The following is a 23,435-nucleotide window of genomic DNA, read 5'->3' as shown; positions in this document are numbered from 1 at the left end:
GACTACGAATGGGCCAAGCTCACGTTAAGTGCTCAATCAAACTGCATACAACGTGTTAACCAAATCTGCCTGCATGCATGTAAAAAGAAAGATTGCTTTTTCTAAATTCATTTTGGAAAAACTAATACTTTTATTTAGTGAGGATATATTTAACTAATGCATGTGAAAAGACGTTGTAAGATGTTACAAAAGGTTTCAATTTCAAATAAACACTGTTCTTTTGTACTCCCTATTCATCAAATAATTGTAAAAAAAATAAATCAATCACTGTGTCAAAAAATCTATATAAAGTAACCATAAGATACATTTTTATGTTTCTTATGAGTACAGTCCAGAAAACTAATTTGCTATGTTTTCCTTTTAAAAAAGTTTTCTAAATTGAAATTTCAAATAGGTTTTAGGATAGCGCTGTACTGTTCAATGCAAATGTAAGTAGCAAACAAGTTGATATGACTAGTCAAGCACATAAACTCACATTTTTTTTTCTTCCAATTTTAGTCTATGAAAAAGCCTGTAAGTAAATTTTGTAGCACCAAATAGTTCAGAATTCTCATCTGACAGACAAAAAACACAGCATGGATCCATAAAAACACGACTCACTTGATAATACCAAGTGATGCAGAGCAATTTGAGCAGCTCAAAACTGAAATGTACAAATATAAACCTAAGGACAACAACTTTGAACGTGTTCAAATATTGCATCTGTAAATACCTGCACCTAAACACAGTTCTGTCACTCTGGGAATCCTTTGGAGAGTCTAAAAATGCATTAAATATAAAGGAAAGTAGTGTACTAGGCCAGAAACAAAATTAACCTTATTACGGCTTTCAAGTAATTACTAAATTACAGCCTGTGATTTAGTTGCATACTGTAACATCTGCACGATTAAAAAGAGGCATGTAAACATTTGGTCACTTGCACAAAAATAGGAGCCACAAACAGGACAGGCACTATATTTAAGTACTGTACAAAAAAAGTTAAATATAGTTTTCCTGTCAACAGACCAATTATTATGAGCTTATACTTCAGGGAGCAAAACAGTAGTTTCACACAGTCAAGTTTCAGCATGAATAAGCATCTTAAACCCAACCACTCCCTCCAGAATTTGCATGGTTTAAACATATGGCTGAGTATTTCAACACTTTGTTTTTTAGTGTAGATGTTGTTTGAGGCTCACTGAACTAACAACATTACACAACAGCGCAGTATGAGCAATTATTAAATACTGTAAAAGTCACTATTCAGCAGTAAAAGTGTGTCGAAGTATAGAGCCGTGAAGTTCTTAACTGTGTTCCCTTGTGTCTGGATGAAACCGCTGGCTACCTGCGGCTCGTGAAGCCCTTTCATTCGCACAAGAACACACAGGGGTGTTATATAATTCTGAAAGAAACTCAACAGGACTGACCAATTACTTGGACCTGTGTGTGTGTATGTGTATCTGTGTGTGTGTGTGTGTGTTGGTACCAGGGCTAATGTTAATCTGGCGTCTCTGAAACAGCGGGATTTGAGGAGACGCTCACTCCAGCAAATTCCTGTCACTGTGTGTGTGTGTGTGTGTGTGTGGAGACCTTCAGCAATGCTAAAACTAAAATATGAACAATTAGACACTGTAAGATCTGACAGAATTCAAATGTAGATTTTTTTTCTGGCTGAAAACATCTTTGTATTTCATTATCAGAGTCACATGTTGGTATGCCAAAGAAAATATATGCTTTTTTAAAGAAACGGTTCACCCCAAAAAATAAACATGCATGCCAAGAACTGTAATTTTTTTTAAATACCTTGCTATCTTTCCAAACCTGTATGACAATTTAGAAGAACAGAGTTCATTTTCTGCAGGTTTTGTGAAGGTCAGTTTAAGACTTTTTAAGACCTTTTATAACCAGTTACAGAAAACTTAAAGACCGAACTGAAGAGAATCAAACTGTTTTCTACGTGTAAATGTAAAATAGTTGCATTAGCAACAGCTGGAATTAACAACTTCCAAAGATTGCATTTTTAAATTATAAAAAAATTATAATAATTAAAATATGGAATAACTGTACTTTCTGATCACACAGAAATGGCTCAAAAACAGTTAAAAAAATTAACAGATTAACATAAACATACATAAACATTCAAATTTTAAGCATGAACTTACTTGATTTTGTTCAATTTCTCAGAAAACAATTTCTCATTTTAATTAAACTTATCTTGATTTAAGGCTGTTTAGATATTTGTATTGGAAAACAAGACTGTGGGAGATATTTCTTTTTCCTTTTTCTCAGTGCTTAAAGGGGCTTTAATAAACTGACTATGAATTTAAGATCTTTTTAAGGCCTTCATTTGCAAGAAGACCCGATGAAACCCTGAAGAATTATAATAGTCGCTGAGGCTTTCAAGATTAAGAAGGATGCAAATGCACCATAACAGTATTTTATGCACTATATTTCAGTTGTATGATAGCTTTGTGTGAGGAACAGATAGAAATGTATATTGTTATTCATTATTTAAATTATCCATTTTTCAATTATTCATTGTTTAATCATTAATTAACTCTAGATTACTTTCATGGTACTTTCATGTCCTTTTTGAAGCTTTAAAGACTTGACAACATGCATTGTGACCTAAAAATGAAATGAATTTAGAAACAGATTAGGAACGGCATGAGGGTAAGTAAAAGATTGTTGGGTGGATTCATCCTTTAAATACAGTGTACACGCTTCTTTGAGAGCAGGTTTATTCAATGTAAACAGGATTTGATTGATAAAAGAGGACTGTATGACTGGAGGATTGGATTGTAGGTAGTACAAGTCTTATGGCCACTGTATTCTTAAAAAACATAACTACTTAAGTGTTAAATAAAGGTCAAGCAATGGTCACTGGAAGCGTATGTGACCGGTAATGGATATTTATTATTTTATATGGAGTGCGTGAGCTGCAATTCCAGGATGCAATCATTCTGCCTGAGAGCACAAATAAATAACCACACCCTCATTTAAGGGAGGAATGTGGAGACGGACATACCATAACCATGAGATATTCACGTTTTAATTTCTGCGGTTGAGTATGACATGATAACATCATCAGATGAATGTCAAATGAAGACTTAGCCTTGAAAACAAAGTGACCTCACTGCTCTGTCAAACCACGAACAAGAGTTTCACACACTGTGCAGTAAACAACACGCTTAACACCAAAGCCCTGTGTTTAGACAATGACCAGATGAGCACAGAATCATAAACTTTGACAGTTTGAGGTCAGAAAGACAGACAAAACACTGAAAACCATTCATATATATATATATATATATATATATATATATATATATATATATATATATATATATATATATATATATATATATGTGTGTGTGTGTGTGTGTGTGTGTGTGTGTGTGTGTGTGTGTGTGTATATATATATATATATACACACACACTAGGGGTGTAACGGTACGCAAAAATCACAGTTCGGTACGTACCTCGGTTTTAAAGTCACGGTTCGGTTCATTTTCGGTACAGTAAGGGAAAGAAATTCAAACATTAAACTGCAGGTTGTTTATGACTTTAAACTTTTTTTAACAATTTGTTTGTCTTTTTTTAAACACTTTAATTAAATATAATAAAATATAAATATAATAAAAAATGACTAAGAAATAAAATACTGCTGCAAAGTTCTCCACTAAATAAAATACTCTCAGTCTCAACCCAATATCATATAATAAAATATAATGAAAAATATAAATAAATAACTATGATTACAGTGCAGCATTACCAATCCCAGCTTGTAGGCCTGCTCATATTTAAAAAAATAAATATAACTTTTCCAAAGTGTAAAGTGCAGCATCAACAGTTTCAGTTTTTAGACCTGCTCAGATTTCGTTATTACATTGGACCGATCGGAATTAAGAGCAAAGGTCTGTTTAAATGCCGACGGGAGCTGCGTTTTAATTACGGTCGTTTTATTCCTAGTTGTAGTGATGTTCACACTCGCGTGATGCCTTTTGAAAACTTTAGAATCAGCTGCAGGTCGGGATTTGCGCTGAACGCGGAGACTTCCGCCACTAAATATGTTCGTGTGGAAACACACACACACACACATATATATATACATATATACACATACACACACACACACACACATAAATGAAATTTAAGTTGCTATATATATTTTTTTAAGCAAAAAAAATTTTTTTTTGCTCATTGGTAAATTGTCAGACTTCCACAGAATGATCATAAATGTCTGGGATGATGTTATTAAAGCAGAAGCGATGCCAACCAAATAAGAAGACATTCTCAAATGTATCTTTTTCCCCTTAAACTGCAATGCTAAGTTGCTGACAACATTTTTTGTAATAAAAACATTTGTTAAACAATAAAAACAGATGCATTTTCAGAAGTGCTCTCAGACTTTTTGACCCCACTGTGTTTTTAAAAACAATAAGGCTGGTAACGGTTGGCAAGGGCACGACCTTGTGTCTGGATGAAACCGCTGGCTACCTGCGGCTCGTGAAGCCCTTTCATTCGCACAAGAACACACAGGGGTGTTATATAATTCTGAAAGAAACTCAACAGGACTGACCAATTACTTGGACCTGTGTGTGTGTATGTGTATCTGTGTGTGTGTGTGTGTGTTGGTACCAGGGCTAATGTTAATCTGGCGTCTCTGAAACAGCGGGATTTGAGGAGACGCTCACTCCAGCAAATTCCTGTCACTGTGTGTGTGTGTGTGTGTGTGTGGAGACCTTCAGCAATGCTAAAACTAAAATATGAACAATTAGACACTGTAAGATCTGACAGAATTCAAATGTAGATTTTTTTTCTGGCTGAAAACATCTTTGTATTTCATTATCAGAGTCACATGTTGGTATGCCAAAGAAAATATATGCTTTTTTAAAGAAACGGTTCACCCCAAAAAATAAACATGCATGCCAAGAACTGTAATTTTTTTTAAATACCTTGCTATCTTTCCAAACCTGTATGACAATTTAGAAGAACAGAGTTCATTTTCTGCAGGTTTTGTGAAGGTCAGTTTAAGACTTTTTAAGACCTTTTATAACCAGTTACAGAAAACTTAAAGACCGAACTGAAGAGAATCAAACTGTTTTCTACGTGTAAATGTAAAATAGTTGCATTAGCAACAGCTGGAATTAACAACTTCCAAAGATTGCATTTTTAAATTATAAAAAAATTATAATAATTAAAATATGGAATAACTGTACTTTCTGATCACACAGAAATGGCTCAAAAACAGTTAAAAAAATTAACAGATTAACATAAACATACATAAACATTCAAATTTTAAGCATGAACTTACTTGATTTTGTTCAATTTCTCAGAAAACAATTTCTCATTTTAATTAAACTTATCTTGATTTAAGGCTGTTTAGATATTTGTATTGGAAAACAAGACTGTGGGAGATATTTCTTTTTCCTTTTTCTCAGTGCTTAAAGGGGCTTTAATAAACTGACTATGAATTTAAGATCTTTTTAAGGCCTTCATTTGCAAGAAGACCCGATGAAACCCTGAAGAATTATAATAGTCGCTGAGGCTTTCAAGATTAAGAAGGATGCAAATGCACCATAACAGTATTTTATGCACTATATTTCAGTTGTATGATAGCTTTGTGTGAGGAACAGATAGAAATGTATATTGTTATTCATTATTTAAATTATCCATTTTTCAATTATTCATTGTTTAATCATTAATTAACTCTAGATTACTTTCATGGTACTTTCATGTCCTTTTTGAAGCTTTAAAGACTTGACAACATGCATTGTGACCTAAAAATGAAATGAATTTAGAAACAGATTAGGAACGGCATGAGGGTAAGTAAAAGATTGTTGGGTGGATTCATCCTTTAAATACAGTGTACACGCTTCTTTGAGAGCAGGTTTATTCAATGTAAACAGGATTTGATTGATAAAAGAGGACTGTATGACTGGAGGATTGGATTGTAGGTAGTACAAGTCTTATGGCCACTGTATTCTTAAAAAACATAACTACTTAAGTGTTAAATAAAGGTCAAGCAATGGTCACTGGAAGCGTATGTGACCGGTAATGGATATTTATTATTTTATATGGAGTGCGTGAGCTGCAATTCCAGGATGCAATCATTCTGCCTGAGAGCACAAATAAATAACCACACCCTCATTTAAGGGAGGAATGTGGAGACGGACATACCATAACCATGAGATATTCACGTTTTAATTTCTGCGGTTGAGTATGACATGATAACATCATCAGATGAATGTCAAATGAAGACTTAGCCTTGAAAACAAAGTGACCTCACTGCTCTGTCAAACCACGAACAAGAGTTTCACACACTGTGCAGTAAACAACACGCTTAACACCAAAGCCCTGTGTTTAGACAATGACCAGATGAGCACAGAATCATAAACTTTGACAGTTTGAGGTCAGAAAGACAGACAAAACACTGAAAACCATTCATATATATATATATATATATATATATATATATATATATATATATATATATATATATATATATATATATATATATATATATATATATATATATGTGTGTGTGTGTGTGTGTGTGTGTGTGTGTGTGTGTGTGTGTGTGTGTATATATATATATATATACACACACACTAGGGGTGTAACGGTACGCAAAAATCACAGTTCGGTACGTACCTCGGTTTTAAAGTCACGGTTCGGTTCATTTTCGGTACAGTAAGGGAAAGAAATTCAAACATTAAACTGCAGGTTGTTTATGACTTTAAACTTTTTTTAACAATTTGTTTGTCTTTTTTTAAACACTTTAATTAAATATAATAAAATATAAATATAATAAAAAATGACTAAGAAATAAAATACTGCTGCAAAGTTCTCCACTAAATAAAATACTCTCAGTCTCAACCCAATATCATATAATAAAATATAATGAAAAATATAAATAAATAACTATGATTACAGTGCAGCATTACCAATCCCAGCTTGTAGGCCTGCTCATATTTAAAAAAATAAATATAACTTTTCCAAAGTGTAAAGTGCAGCATCAACAGTTTCAGTTTTTAGACCTGCTCAGATTTCGTTATTACATTGGACCGATCGGAATTAAGAGCAAAGGTCTGTTTAAATGCCGACGGGAGCTGCGTTTTAATTACGGTCGTTTTATTCCTAGTTGTAGTGATGTTCACACTCGCGTGATGCCTTTTGAAAACTTTAGAATCAGCTGCAGGTCGGGATTTGCGCTGAACGCGGAGACTTCCGCCACTAAATATGTTCGTGTGGAAACACACACACACACACATATATATATACATATATACACATACACACACACACACACACATAAATGAAATTTAAGTTGCTATATATATTTTTTTAAGCAAAAAAAATTTTTTTTTGCTCATTGGTAAATTGTCAGACTTCCACAGAATGATCATAAATGTCTGGGATGATGTTATTAAAGCAGAAGCGATGCCAACCAAATAAGAAGACATTCTCAAATGTATCTTTTTCCCCTTAAACTGCAATGCTAAGTTGCTGACAACATTTTTTGTAATAAAAACATTTGTTAAACAATAAAAACAGATGCATTTTCAGAAGTGCTCTCAGACTTTTTGACCCCACTGTGTTTTTAAAAACAATAAGGCTGGTAACGGTTGGCAAGGGCACGATCTCGCACGCATACAGCGCTCGTACGTCTCTCGCATTGAGCTAAAGGAGAGGACAAAGAGAGGAAAGCTTTGACAGTTTGGAGACTGAGATATGAGCGAGATGGGGGTTGCAGCATAACAAACATCCACAATAACATTCAAATTCACATAAACACAACAATGCAACCCTCCAAGCGCACCTACAATCTGACCTGTGGGAATCACATTCAACTCGTGCCCCAGATGTGCGTCAGTTCGGCTTTCCTTCTTACATGGACGAGAACTGCTGCTCATCGGTATATATTTAGGTAGTGAGAGCTACCTAAACATACCTCGAGTATTTTATAAGTTTTAGGGTTTTATGACCTCACTCTGGTCTCAGATAAGAGTCCTGCACACCGCTGACACGGCTTTCCCTGCCAATCAGCCTGACACATTACAGGAAGACCATATTGTTCTACACAAGCTGCTTCCCCCTTTCATGATGGTGCGAGAAAGATCGCAGTCCTGTGAGAGAATGAGAGCGAAGCTATCAAGGTGAGAAAGTGAGGGTGATAATCAAACATAAATATCAGTCAGACCGCGAGGACACAAAGGGTCATTCGTCAAGCTTATGGCAGGATTTTGGGAGCCTTCACTGGCATCATGAATGGAAGCGAGAAATACTAAACTGCTGACTTGCACTTCAGAAACGATGAATGAAAGTTGCATCCAAGAGCCTTCTTTGGGAAAAGATAAGGTAGAGAAAAATTTGAAGGGTGTGTTCGTATTTGTCAGACAATGCAAAAAAAAAGGATTCAAGTATTTGTGGAGGTACCAATGAAAAGAACAAGCATTAAACTTCCTCCAATTCATTCACATTAACATTCAGGTTCGATGGAGCAATTTCCTAAAATTAAGTTCTAAACAATCAAGTTTCAAGTAGTCTTGGGTTTCTCAGCAACAGTAAAGGGAAAAGTTTAAAAGAATAGTTCAGCCAAACATGCAAAGTCTGTCATTATTTAGTGAGAATGAAATTAGACGGCGATAGAGAGGAGAAAGATTTCTCGTGAATAAGGACCTAACTTTACGGTTGTTCCATGAAGAAAGATAATTTACAGTCCTGATGAAAAATTTAGGGTTGACATGCAAGACTTTTTAAATATTAAAAAAATAAAGACTCTTATGCTCAGCAAGGTTGCATTTATTTGATCAAAAATACAGTAAAATCTGAAATTTTGTGACATATTATTAAAATATTTTCTTTTCCAGTATACTTCAAAATTTTATTTCTTCCTGCGATCAAAACTAAATTTTCGGCATCATTACTCCAGTCTTGAGTGTCACATGATCCTTCAGAAATTATTTGCTGCTCAGGAAACATTTCTGATTATTATCAATATTGCAAGCAGATGCACTGCTTCATATTTTTGTGAAAACTGGGATACATTTTATTTTTCACAAATCTATGATGAGCACAAAGTTCAAAAGAACAGCATTTATTTGAAATTTTTTGTAACATTATAAATGTCTTTACTGTCACTTTTGATCAATTAAATGTGTCTTTATTAAAAAAAACTATTAAGTTCTTGCAAAAAAAAACAGTTGTGTATGACATTAAGATTAAAGCTGTATAGACTATACGTTTATAGTGCTTTATGTTTGAAAAATTAGTAAACGGGGTTTCATTTTTGCTGAGCTCTCTCTTTAAAACAACAAAACAGGCATTAATAAACGCAGCAATGTGGGAATGTGGATCAAAATGTGTTTTGAAATTACCTGCAGGAAGAGAAAAATGGCATCTAAGGAGCAGGCGAATAACAGGAACTACTAAAAATACAAGCAATCAGTGTCCGAAGCCATGTCTAAAAATGGCTTTTCAGAGCCATCAGGGAAGTGCACTGGATCAAGAGTGAAAAAGTTTGTTGTGTTTTTCTTTGTGAACTACTTCAATCTGACTTCAATGCATCAAACCCAAAAACCCCACATTTGTAGAGCAGAGAACACACACACTTGATGAAACGGGCTGATGGTGGGGAAGGTTTAACTGATCTTTCCTTGCCACTTAGATGGACGCTCATGCAATGATTGCCGGATGTGGGGTAGATTCCACGTCTTATCTAAAACTGACCATTTTCAGTAATGAGGTGATGTTTACAGGCAAGAACACACAACATAAAAGCCGCTGACAGAAGTCAAGTGGAACGACTAATCAGAACACCCTAAACTCAAGACATATATGAGAAGAGTTCAGGCTTTTTTGTTGTTCATATTAGTGTAACAGCTAAACAATAACGAGTTAAGGTCACTACTGTACTATAGTTAACCAAGTTGCATGTTGCTGACTTCAATTATAGCCATGATAAGCTTCTGAAACAGGATTAGTTACACTACAAGTTTTAACACAAAAAGGCCTAAACAATAAGGATCCAAATTAAGGTGAAATTGCACTAAATAAATACTCATTTTAACCTAATTTATAATACATTGCCATTCAGAGGTTTAGGGTCAGTAGACTTTTTTTAAATAAATGAATACTTTTATTCATAAAATTTATCAAGGTTGTTTTTTTTTTTCAACTGTTTTCAACAAACAATCAGATAATAATCAGAAATGATTCAAGAGCAGCAAATTTAGAATATTAGAATGATTTCTGAAGGATCATTTGACACTGAGGACTGGAGTAATAATGCTGAAATTACAGCTGCGCATCACAGAAATAAATTATATTTTAAAATATATTCACATAGAAAGTTGTTATTTTAAATTGTAATAATATTTCAGAATATTACTGATTTTACTGGATTTTTTTTATCAAATAACACAACCTTGGTAAGCAGAAGACATTTCGTTCAATAACATAAAAGAATTCAAACCAAACCGCAAACTTTTGAATGATAGTGGGTATAAAATGTATGCACCTATAAACAATGCTTCAAAGGGTTATTTTTTTTTCTTTTTTTTTTTTTTTGTTTTGTTTTTTTTTACAAATGGAGGGACGAGTAATAAAGTAATAATAAAACTGAAAGTTTTAAGATAAACACTGGCAAAATAAACCTCCACCATCTGTGATCATTAACATAATGTGTGTTAAAAACAGCAGCAGAAATGCTGAACAAGTTCTAGTGCTCGTGTTAATCTGTGCAAGCTTCCTGTGGGACTACAGATAACATCCCAAAGAAGTAGAGCCAGATACACGCCACATAATCACCATCCCACTTAACCTGCGGAGCACATCAGCAGGAAGACATGGAGCGTGCAGGTCGAAGCACACCTGACCCCGCTTCAGACACAATCCAGCAGGTGTGAGATTCTCTGTGTGTTAAAGGGAAACATCTGCAGACTTCACACGGAGAACACTATTGTCCATGAAGAACTGCTCACTAAAGCACATACAGTGCATGGCCAGTGTGTCTTTTGCCATACTTGTTTCCATGCCAGACTGCCAAAAATGTCACAATGCATGAATGCATGTACACACCCCACCCTACAGTAACACACATTCTCATCACCAAACACTCACAAGTCAATTGTGTGTTTATCATGATCCTAAAAAGCACAAAGCTGGACTCAACACCAAAGATGATCATATATAACATCATTTTGTGGCTTGTTCTCAACTAGTCATAGGTCAAATGTCGGTCGTGCTCGTTCTAGACAGAAAGAGCCAGATCCTCACCCTTCTTTTGAGACGGTCTCTCTCTCTCAGCGTGAGCGTGTCGGCTTTGGCGATTACAGGGACGATGTTGACTTTGCTGTGGATCGCCTTCATAAACTCAACATCCAGAGGCTTCAGGCTGGGAAAAATAAAGCACACCGAAGCACAAACACATAGATTTGGGGTCAGTAAAAACCAAATATATATATATATATATATATATATATATATATATATATATATATATATATATATTTTTTAAAGAAATTCATAGTTTAATTTGTCAAGGGGTCATCAAATTGTTTACAAGTGTCAGTAAAGACATTTATAATGTAAAACAAACAAAAAATTCAATAGATGTGATTCTTTAAAACATTTTATTCATCAAAGAGTCCTGGAAACAAAATGTATCATAAAAAAATGTACAATGAAAATACAGGTACTGTATCAGTTTCGGGTAAGTATCAAAAATAAAAGTATCCGTATCGGACTCATTCTAGAAAAGTGGTATCGTTGTGTCCCTATTTATGATGATAAGAAAAAATCTATTTCAATTAAATTCTGTTCTTTCTAACTTTTTAAGAATGCTGAAAATAAAATGCATCAGAGTTTCCACAAAAATATGAAGCCACGCAACAGTCTTCAAAACTGTTAATAATCAGAAATGTTTCAAATAATCATCAGAAAAGCATCAAATCGGTATATTAGAATGATTTCTGTAGATCATGTGACACTGAAGACTGGATGAATGATGCTGAAAATACAGCTTTGATCACAGAAATCACTTTCTATATTCACATAGAAAGCAGTTATTTTCAATTGAACTAATATTTAACACTATTGGTGATTTGACACCATTTTTAATCAAATAAATGCAACCTTGGTGAGCAGACGAGACTTCTTTGAAAAACATTCAACATATCTGATGGACAATTCACATCACTTTTGAACTTAAACTTTAAAGTGCAAAGTTTTGGTGTAAGTTTCACCTGTGGTTTTTGTTAGTGATTTATGTTGCTTTAATGCATCACTTCTGCTGCAAACAGGCCACTTTCTGCATGCATAAAATGTTTTATTGACTTATGACGAAAGACATAATGTGTGCAGGTGTTTTACCCGTGTCCAAATGGAGAGATGAAGTAAAAGCAGCAGTGTACTCTGTTGTCAACGATGTGTCTGCGGTTCAGGCCGCTCTCGTCATGCAGGTATCGCTCAAACTGATTATCAATATACTGGATGATCGTCTTAAAGCTGTCGAACAGAATAAAGCAGAGATCAGAGAACGAGCTGAAAGGAAATACTCAGACATAAAAGCTTGTGATTGTAATGCATTAAACAAGCTTCGGATACGGATCTCACCTGAACATAAGCATAATCTTATCATGAGATATCAGGATGCACTTTAGAAACAAACAAACAAACACTTTGTCCAAATAAAGCTTATCAAAATGCTCCACAACCTCATGTTTACTGGCTCCTGTCCAGTATAGACAGACCACATGCACCAGTGTTAACTTATTATCATTGAGATCTTAACATAGATTTGAATAATATTTCAAATTATTTCTTTTTTTACTTTACATTTAAGTAAACGTTTGAAGTTTAGGTATGTTATTTTAATAATTTTTAAAACATTTATTCCATATTTTGATCAATATTACTTCAGGGTTTTTTAGCACATCAGGTTAAATAACAAAAAATCAGGAAGTTTTATGCATATTTTTATTATAATTTTTTTTTGTTTCAGATAACATTTAATTTATTTCAGGTAAAAAAAGAAGAACTGTTCTTTTGGCTAGTTGAAATTCTTTTATTTTTATATTTTATAAGATATTATGTTTCGTTCTGTTACCATTTTTTATTTCAAGTAAAATATGTTTTTTTATGGTTTTCATTTTATTTTTTTGTTGTTTTTATTTTTATTTACCTTTTTATTAAGTTTGAAAAAGTTGAAAAATATTTAAGTTGAAAAAATAATTTAAGTTTATATGCTTTATTTTGTTTTGGTTAAAGTTAGGGTTAGGTAAAAAAATGTAAAAAAAAAAAAAAAAAAAAAAAAAAAAGGTTTAATTATTTATTTATTTATTTTAGTTATTATTTTAATATAACTTGTAGGTTTTTAGTGCATCAAGTTAAAACTAGTGCTGTCAACTGATTAATCAAATACAAAATAAACGTTTTGTTTGCATAATATATGTATGTGTTCTGTGTACCGGTATATTTATTATGCATATATAAATACACACACATACATATATTTGGAAAATATTTACATGCATTTACATGTCCATAAATTTATATTCATATAATTTATATTACAAATAAATATGTTTAATATATAAACTTAACATATTTTTCTGAAATATATACATGCATGTGTGTGTGTGTGTGTATATATATATATATAATAAATATACACAGCACACATTCATACATTATGTAAACAAAATTTGTTATTTTAAATGCAATTAAATCGTTTGAAAGCGTTGTTTAAACTAAAAAGTTTTTATCAAATGTTTTGTTTCAGTTAACTTTTTTCCCCAAGTAAAAATTGTTTTAATGCTTCTGAGTTTTATTTAACTACAATGACGCGGATATGCACCAACTCTCAGATCTCTAAAGTCTCGCCACCAGCTTCCCTTTTGCTCGAAAGTCTCCAGACTTATCTGAACATCACAGCCTAAACTAATCTAAACCTAACCAGAAATAAACCACTTCTGTGTCTGCTAATAGACGTCATGCATGACTCGACTTGACACCGCAGCCTTATCGAGATGCTGAAGAAGACATTATATGACAGTAGGTAGGTAACATGGATGGCACATTTTCATTATCAGCCTGAGAAATCTGAGGGTGAGAGATGGGGAGGATATTGTTCTTTCAAACAGGACGTTCCCAGCATTCCTTAGCAAAGGCTCAATGGCCAATAGAGCAACAAGAGACAACAGCTGCCTCCAGTATACAGTCAAGTGCCAAAATGTAAATAATCTCTGCTATGCAGATACAATACAACACAAAACATGGGGTATTAAATTAATAATCAGTCCGGTCTTCCAGTAAAGAGGTCATAGTTATACACACGGTATAATTTTATGGTAGATATCTGTAATAATAAACAGCTAGTAGCTAAGGGAAATTTTGATGCAGAACAACAGCAGCACCATTTAAGAGTAAACACACATTATGTTAAAAAAAAAGTAGGGATGTGTTGTGATGGCGCCAAGTCAAGATCTACTGCTTATTTCAAGCAACAGTTTCAAGCATGCTGTGATTTAGCTGTTGGATAAATGAATCCACTTTAAAGAAACATTCAGACATAACGAGATGGATACCTTTGCATGATGCATTCAAATTATTTTGAGATCTCTGCCATGAGCATTGCATTTCTAAGTTAATATAGTCAACATTTTAAAATTGCATGACAAGATGCCTAAATCTGTGGTCCATCTAGCATTTTTAAAATAAAATAAGAAATGCTGTTTTGCTTTAAACTGTGCGTGAAGAAAATGATCCACTCATATGTACACAAGCATTTGGAGACTTAAGACACTTAAAAATGTCTTCATTTGCATGCATGCATTAGAAAAAATTTCACAGAGCAAGTGAGATTTCAAAATACGGTAATTAAATGTGTAGATGCTTAAAACAATAAAAAAGGTGCTTTAATGTTTGGTTATCTAGAGTAATGACGGTCAGAAGTATGACTTAGCTGTCAAAATGCTAAGAAATGTGTCCAATCCTGTACAAGAGAGTAATGAGAAGTGATAAAATGTAATTTGTGATCCTGGACCACAAAACCAGTCATAAGGGTCAATTTTCGAAATTGAGATTTATACATCATCTAAAAGCATAAAAGCATTAATAAACAAGCTTTGCATTGATGTATGGTTTGTTAGGATCGGACAATATTTGGCCGAGATACAACTATTTGAAAATCTGGAATCTGAGGGTGCAAAGAAATCTAAAGTTTGAGAAAATCATCTTTAAAGTTGTCCAGATGAAGTTCTTAGTAATGCATATTACTAATCAAGAATTAAGTTTTAATATATTTACAGTAGGAAATTTACAAAATATCTTCATGGAACATAATCTTTAATAATATGATTTTTGGCATAAAAGAAAAAATTATAATTTTGACCCATACAATGTATTTTTGGCTATAGCTACAAATATACCCCAGAGACTTAAGACTGGACTTGTGCTCCAGGGTCACAAATGGACTAATTTAATAATGCAGCACAGAAACACTGTAAATGCCACTACATTTTTAGCAAATGTAAGCATATCATGTTTCGAACTGCAACAGCATATATTTACAGCAGGTATACTGTGCTTTGCAAATATCCAGTCATTATCTACCACCAATAATTTACAGGGAAAATGAAAATGCATGGGACAGCTGACGTAATCATAAAGAACGTCAAATTTGGAAATAAATATATGACTCTCCACACCCGTTGATTTCTGACCTCATGAACACACTAATTCTTATCTTAAATGAGAACATACCCAAAATAGTTTTTATATTTAAAAAAGCTAATTACAATGACGTACAACTTTTAGAGTTATAAAATAACAATAAACTAATTTCAAATAAATCTAAAATATTCTTTTCATTCTTCTAACTGAAGCTGTCTCCAGATGTGTCAAAAGGGAGGTTTGGTCTGACCAGTCCTGGCTGTTGATGGCGTCTCCGTATCCGGGCGTGTCCACCACAGTGAGGCGGAGCTTCACGCCCCTCTCCTCGATTTCCACCGTGGACGCTTCAATCTGGACCGTGCGCTCAATCTTCTCTGCAAGAACGAAAACATCCCATCAGAACAAAAACACACAAGTTCACAGAAAAAAAAAGAGAAACAGTTGAGTAAGTGCATCGAGATGAATCAAATTTAAAATACTAATGATTTATTGATGCACTGTGAAAATGATTAATATGCATTTTTTGAGAACCTTTGGGAGGAGGCCCTGGGCTACTGATGGGAATACTTTGTTGAAAACAAACTTTTACTCTAGAGAGCTTACATACACAAAGTGCTCAACAGAGGATTTAAGGGGATTTTACATGCAAAGAGCATCTAAATCAGAAATGTTCTGCATTCCACTGGGAGCAGCATCATTCTGAAGACAAAATGACTTTTGGAGACTTTAAAAATTACCTGATTTATTATAGACGGTTTCAACGGCCACAACATAAACAAACGTTACTGCGCATGCACGCTTTTTTGGACCTAACTTAACTTCGGGTAGACTTCCAAATAGAATCAATAACAACAGCCAAGTCCCTCTAGAGTAGATAATTTTTGATAACAAACCACATATGTTTGCCGCGTGGATCAGGCGGACTTAATGAAAATGCAAATTCATTCTTTGGAAGCAGGAGATGTTTTAAAGCATACGTTAGACATAAAGCGCGAGAAATAGAGGCTTCCCCAGTAACAGTTGTAAACAGAGCAGAGCTGGACCTCACACGCTGCTTTATCAGGCATATAACACGCAAGTCTTCCTTCAGAAATACAGCGAAATAAAAACACCTGTGCCTCGTTTTGATATTTAAACATATAAATATAAGGAATTATTAATATTAAACGTGCAGTACGTACCGTTACTCATGTTTATTAAACGAAGCCTTTTTGAAAATCGATCAGTTTTAAAATTGTGGCGAGTCTCCAAAAATAAATAAATGTATGGGAAACACATCCCACAGCACAACCACCTGAGCCCAACTTCAGTCTACTCATCACCTTGACTTTAACTGCGTTTGTAGAAGGCACCACAGCCAGACCGATATACACAACACAGACCGGAAGTTAACTTAGGGCCTGGCGCGTGCGCCCGATGAAACCGTCTATAATAGATTATATTAAAAATATCTCTTGCATTTGGACATTTAAGGCACACTTAAAAAATTTCTTACTTTACTGGATTAGGCAAAATATGCAATATATTATTATATTAAATTATATATTAGTACAATACAAGTGTCATTTAGATCATAACAGACCTCTGTGAAATGTTTTATTGAAAAGTGTTTGTGCTTGTCTGTTTTTACAATTTCAGGGCTTCCGTATGGTTTTATAAATGGAAAACTTTTTAAGACCTTTTAAGACCATGTAAAGGAAATTTAAAGGGAAAAAACTTTTTTTGTAGAGTTTACATACCCTACTGACAGATATTTGTTCTTATTTTAGGCATAAACGCGATGAAGTTCAGACTTTCAGCCCTGATTTAATTACTTTTTAAAGCTTTAATTTGTAGAATGGTGAATTATGACTTTTAAGACCTTTTGTAAACCTTGCAACTAAAGCATTCTTTGATATTTTATCTCATGTAATGGCATTCAGACAGTTTTACGTGTGAGTGTTCACATTTTTTCGGGTCAAAATGAGGTTAATTCTCATGACTGCTAGGGATCATTTCAGTCTTGGACACAATATCCTGAGTTAATGAAGACCTCAAGAGAGCCGTGTGTGTGTGTGTGTGTGTTTTACCTGCCGCTCCAGGTATATGGCGCTCTGGGTAAAGGTCAGTCAGGAAGAGGCTGTTGATCAGGGTTGATTTACCAAGACCAGACTCTCCTAAGATGACAAATAACACCAGGTTAAAAGCACCGTGTCTGTCTGTCTGTGGGAATGTGTGTGTGTTTATATGCTCCTCACCGACAACCATCAGTGTAAACTCAAAGCCTTTCTTCACAGACTTCCTGTGAACCTGATTGGGCAGGTTGGCAAATCCCACATATCCTGCAGCATCAGGGAACTAGAAGCACACAATAAAGTTTAATACGGAAATGTTCAATACTTAAAAGTGAAGGGTGTAACTTTTAGGGAACCAAATAGAATAACAAAATAATTATAATAATAACAACAGATTTTCCAAACACTCCCTTCATTTTCTATTGGTTGAGAAAACAGATAGTCCCGCCCCCAAACTCACGCCATTGGTTAAGGCAGAAATTGACAATTGACTTAATTATAGTGACTATGAACATTAAATATTTTAATATACAAAACAATTACACACTTCGCTGTTAAACAAGTGTGGGAATCTTACCTTTCCTTTTTCTCCAGACTGCGACATTTTGTTTCTGTCTGACAACACAACTAAATAAAGAACAAACATTGATAAAACAAAATAAGTCTTTTGGAATTCCTTATAGATTTATCTAAAATATCTAAAGAACAGGGTGGCTATGATAATGCAAAAAATGTTGAAAAACTAATAATGAAAAAATATGTTTTCAACATTTAGTTTACACGACATTTACTCCATAAAAGAAAACAAAAAACTAAACATAAAAATCTATAACTCCAGTCTTCAGTCTCACTGTCAATTTCTGATCAATACGCTGATTTGCTGCTCAAAAAACATTTCTGATTATTTTCAATTTTGAAAATAGTTGTGCTGCTTCATATTTTTCTGCAAACTGTGATATATTTGGTCAATACCTCACTTAAATTGCATTTATTTGTAATATTAATAATGTCTTTAATGTCACTTTTGCTCAATTTAATGCATCCTCACTGAAGTAAACTATTAATTTATTTAAAACAAATCTTCATGACCCCAAACTTTTGAACAGCAGTGTATGTTGTTTAAAAATGAAATAATAGTTAAATTTACACAATCTTCTCTCAGAGCACGACAAATAAACAAATAAATAAAAATTCCAAAAATCTAAAACTAAACTAAACTGGTCACTGAATCTTAAATGCAGCAAATGGCCAATAAAATGACTATAATTCACATTACAGTCAAAAGAAACATTCACATTCAATGAAAGCATGAAACACTAGTGATAAGGGTTCGCTGAAAAAAACCCGTACCGTTCGGTTCATTCGGTACGCGCTGGGACCGCGGTTTAACTTAAATCCAAAGCATCTGTAATATGGTTTGCTATAAATAGCAGTTAATATATGTTTCTGTTGATGGATGCGCATTCTGGATTCCCAGACATTACAACAATAGCGACGAGGAAAAAAAAACCTGGACAAACCATTCACTCTCCGATCAATGTGAACGACTTATGCTAGAATATGAGCAGTCATTTATTCTGTCATCATCCGGGTGCTGAAAGCGCGCGCGCACAGATGAGACCTGAACAGCAGACGTTAATATGTATTTAAACTAAACTCATTTAAGCCTTTTCAGTTTAAACATGTAAAAAGAGCCAGAAAACGCGAGCTCGCGAGCGCAGTGAGAAGATTTGTGCATGCGCTCATCCGAAGCGCGCTAACCCGCGCCTCAGAACGCGCGCAAATATAAGATCTCTCTGAAGTAGGCTATTGTGTTTAAATGGACACATTCAGACAAAAATTATGTCAAAACGCCCGTCTTGATAAGTATCCTACAGCAGACATAGCCGGCTGAACGCAAGCCACTGTATCCAAGTATTCTCTTAAAGTGACAGTCTTTATATTAATCGAACAGCAACAACAAATAAATCACTCACTGCTCTTGATTAAAAAGATTTTAAAACTTTAATAAAGAATTATCTTTAATTTATATAGTACAATATGCAACGCTGTTTTACATTTGATTACTTTATTTAATTTCTGTACCTAAAAACTTATGCTAGACCTGCCCAAAAAAAAGTATAGTTTTTCCATAAACATAGCATATACCGAACTGTACTGAAACCGTGAATTTAAAACCGTGAAACAAACCAAACCATGAAAAAGTTGAACCGTGCCACCCCTACTACTGATTGAGGCTCTGACACACTCTGTATCAGATCTGATGACGTTGATGGGGAACAAACTGTTCTGGAGACGCTGGAGTGTGTCAGACATGAAGAGCGGAGCGAGGGGTGACGACAGGGAGGGAACAATGCTGTTTATCTTTAATCTTCCTGGAAACGCTTTCCTACATTTTCACCACTCCCCATAAATGAGAGCGCATGCATACACACACACACACACAGGTGTACTTCATGGGGTTCGGGTGAAAGGGTGTTCAATTCAGAGATAGCGTGCTTAAGGTCATCATGTGTTTGGTTATTTTTGGTTAAATAAATGGAGAGCAGAAGAGACTAAAAACAAACAAAACCTTACCAAGCCCAAACTTTTAAATTGTATTATATGTGTGCTATTCAAAAACAATAATTCTGGGAAAACATTTAAACACTGTTTAGTAAAGTTTCGTTTTTACTCAAGTAAGAAATTCCACTTTGCATCACAGGAATAAATATCATATTCAGTATATTTTATATATTATTTTCAACTGCAATAATTGCAATAACTTTTGACAATATTACTGATTTGACTGTATTTGTAATCAAATAAATGCAGCTAAGGTAAGCAGAAGAGCCTATTTAAAAAAAAAAAAAAAAAAAAAATGTGTACACGTTTACTTAAATTTTGTGTTATTCAAAAAAGTTGTCAATGTGTGAATAATTTACACAATGTTTAATCAGATTTAGGTTTCATTTCCATTTTTTTCTATTCTTATTTAGGCCTACACCAAATAAGTACAAAACAAAAAGGTCGAACTGTGTTCTTAATTTTTATGTTTCTTCTCCGAAAAAAAACAGGACAAATGTGCATTGCATTACAAGAATAAATTACATTTTACAATATATTCCAATAGAAATTTTTTAAATTGCAATAATATTTCACAATATTGCTGTTTTTACTGCAATCATTTAATCAAATATATGCAGCCTTGGTGAGTAAATGAGACTTCTTTAAAAATGTGTTTACGAAAAAAACTAAAATCATCATGCTTCGAAATGTGAATATTTTAACATTTCAAACAATGTCAAATCATATTTAGGTTTCGTTTCCATTTGGCTCTGACCTTATTTACACAAAATAAGTACTAAACAAGGCAGAAGGCTGGACTGAGCTCTAGTCTACACTTTAATGATCATGAGTGTTTCTGTTCTAAGACAGGAAAAATCAAGAGTGTTTTTCAGGAAAGTACGGAAACTAATCTGGGATAAATGTCAGATCGTGGGTGTAGCATTGCTGCTTTTATAATACAGGACACTGCAATCCCTATTTGATCACACACACACACACTCTGGGAGGTCTTGTTATTGCTGGCTGGAAATTATAGCAAGGATAAACTTATTGCAGATTAATCAAGTGGCCTCATTATCGGCGCAGCGGTTACACCATGGGTGATTTTTTTGCATTAACACGTACATTAAACTTCAAAACCAAGAACCAAGCACACCAGCTTTCAACTCTACCTCACCCTTTTGTAGGTTGTGACCTGACCTGAGTTTTACCGTTTTTACAATAAAGGAAAAAATGGTTCTGAGGTTCTTAACAGAATTCCTGACAGAGCTTATGTGGATTGTAAACTCGTGAGACATGTGACTGGAACGCCTCATATACAGTCAGTCGCTGTTTCACAACCACACTACCGTTCAAAGCAGCACTTGTGTTTATGAGTGAATGATGCAATTCGCTTCACCTTTGAAGAGTGACTCCGGCATCAATGGCGTATTGATGAATGATTTTCAAGACAAAGGACGGAATCACTTTCAAACGGAAGCGGAAGTGACACATCTCTACAGGACAGGAGTGCGGATGAGATGTGAAAACAGAGTCAAGATGGCAGAGACAGTCTTCAGTTTCCAGTAGCTATCGGAGTTAAAGAGTTTACTTTAAACTAGCAATATTGCAGATTAAGTGACCATTTCAAGATTATCCAATTAAGAGTGGAGTGTCCAGCGACAGCCTTGTCAATGCATAATGCATGTTTTATGCTTTCAAATAGTAAATGATTGAGCAAAATACACAAAAGTGAGAGTAAAGACATTTATAATGCTAAAAAAGATTTCTATTTCAAATAAATGCTATTTTATAAACTTTCAATGCATTAATAAAGAAAAAAATGGATCGTGTTTTCATAAAAATATGAAGCAGCACAACTGTTTTCAACATTGATAATAATAAGAAATGTTTTAAAATCGGTTTATTAGAATGATTTCTGAAGATCATGTGACACTGAAGACTGGAGTAATGATGCTGAAAATACAGCTTTGCATCACAAGAATAAATCACAGTTTTAAATATTTTTTTAAAAAGAAAACACAATATTACTGATTTTACTGTATTTCTGAGTAAATAAGCCTTGGACATCTTTCAAAGGCATTAAAAAATCTCACAAGCACCAAACTTCAAAATCTGTGCTATTCTGAAGTCATCATCATTATGTGAAACATTAAGTCATATTTGAACATTTTACACATTTAATCAGATTTAAGTTTCATTTCCATTTTGTTCCATCTTCAAATAGTTTCTCATTTACACAAATAAGAACAAAAAAATGAATTAAACACTAGTTTTAAATCATTTCTCCTCTTCTCTGAATAAAACATGCTAAAATGTGTCCTATATATGGTATAAACAACACCTAAGAGTCAAAAAAATTCAATGCAAACCCATACAGGACTGCTAAAGGAGGCAAAAGACATTTGCACAATAAACGAGAAAACTAACTCTCATCTGAAACAGTTAATAGTCCTTCATAACGAAACTCATCTTGTTTACTTGTCACATGTCTTGCCAAAAGCCCAAATCCTGCTCATTATAAATTGGGGATTTCCTTTCAGACCACTTCTATGTACTCAGGTTCAGGGTTATTTTAACATATCATGAGCCAAAAGATATAATTCTGATGAATACAAGCTGCCTGAAGTTCTCTTATTCAGTTTGACAAAAAAATATATATATATATTTTACCAGAATAATTGATCTGATATTGTTTTATAAATACCCAGCTAACAGTAAAACTTTCTGGTAAGGTTCTCTCAAGGTTATGAACAAACATTCGCTTAGAGCTTCCTGGGCATATATTGCACATGAATATTTTTTATTCCCTGCTAATGCAAAATTATTATTTTTTTCAGAAACATTTTTAAAACTTTTTTTTGATGTTGTAACGTTCAGAGAATATTCAGAAATGACGTCGTCATAATTGGAACGTTAGCAAAATGTTAATATTTTACCCTCTGAGACTCAACAGAAACTGTTTTGGACTAGTGTTTTACACTATAATACTACATATTAAGTAAATATTCATTTCTTATGCTGTATTTTGCTAATTTTATCATCAGATTCTATTATCTGACTAATGCACGCCATAGCATTTGGAACATAGATTTTCAGAAATATATTACAAATGTAATTATATAATAGTAATATTTGAATGTAAGCAATAATCGCATATCTAATTTACAGTAA

The 23,435-nt window shown here is 33.8% G+C and overlaps 1 protein-coding gene across 1 annotated transcript in view; it reads right to left on the bottom strand.

Annotated features, from left to right (window-relative positions):
- zgc:63587 (uncharacterized protein LOC393431 homolog) overlaps positions 1-23,435 on the bottom strand; it is a 33,871-nt gene that overhangs the window by 9,624 nt on the left and 812 nt on the right. The window contains exons 2-7 of the mRNA XM_059504227.1: positions 18,292-18,341; positions 17,898-17,997; positions 17,730-17,816; positions 15,911-16,034; positions 12,358-12,492; positions 11,263-11,380 (exon numbers count right to left, since the gene is read on the bottom strand). Of these exons, the coding sequence (XP_059360210.1) occupies positions 11,263-11,380; positions 12,358-12,492; positions 15,911-16,034; positions 17,730-17,816; positions 17,898-17,997; positions 18,292-18,318 (591 nt within the window). The 5' untranslated portion in view covers positions 18,319-18,341. The remainder of the gene's footprint in view (positions 1-11,262; positions 11,381-12,357; positions 12,493-15,910; positions 16,035-17,729; positions 17,817-17,897; positions 17,998-18,291; positions 18,342-23,435) is intronic.

Source organism: Carassius carassius, chromosome 21, assembly GCF_963082965.1.
Source record: "Carassius carassius chromosome 21, fCarCar2.1, whole genome shotgun sequence".
In the NCBI taxonomy this organism is placed as follows: Eukaryota; Metazoa; Chordata; class Actinopteri; order Cypriniformes; family Cyprinidae; genus Carassius; species Carassius carassius.
This window is presented reverse-complemented; position numbering and strand designations above follow the sequence as displayed.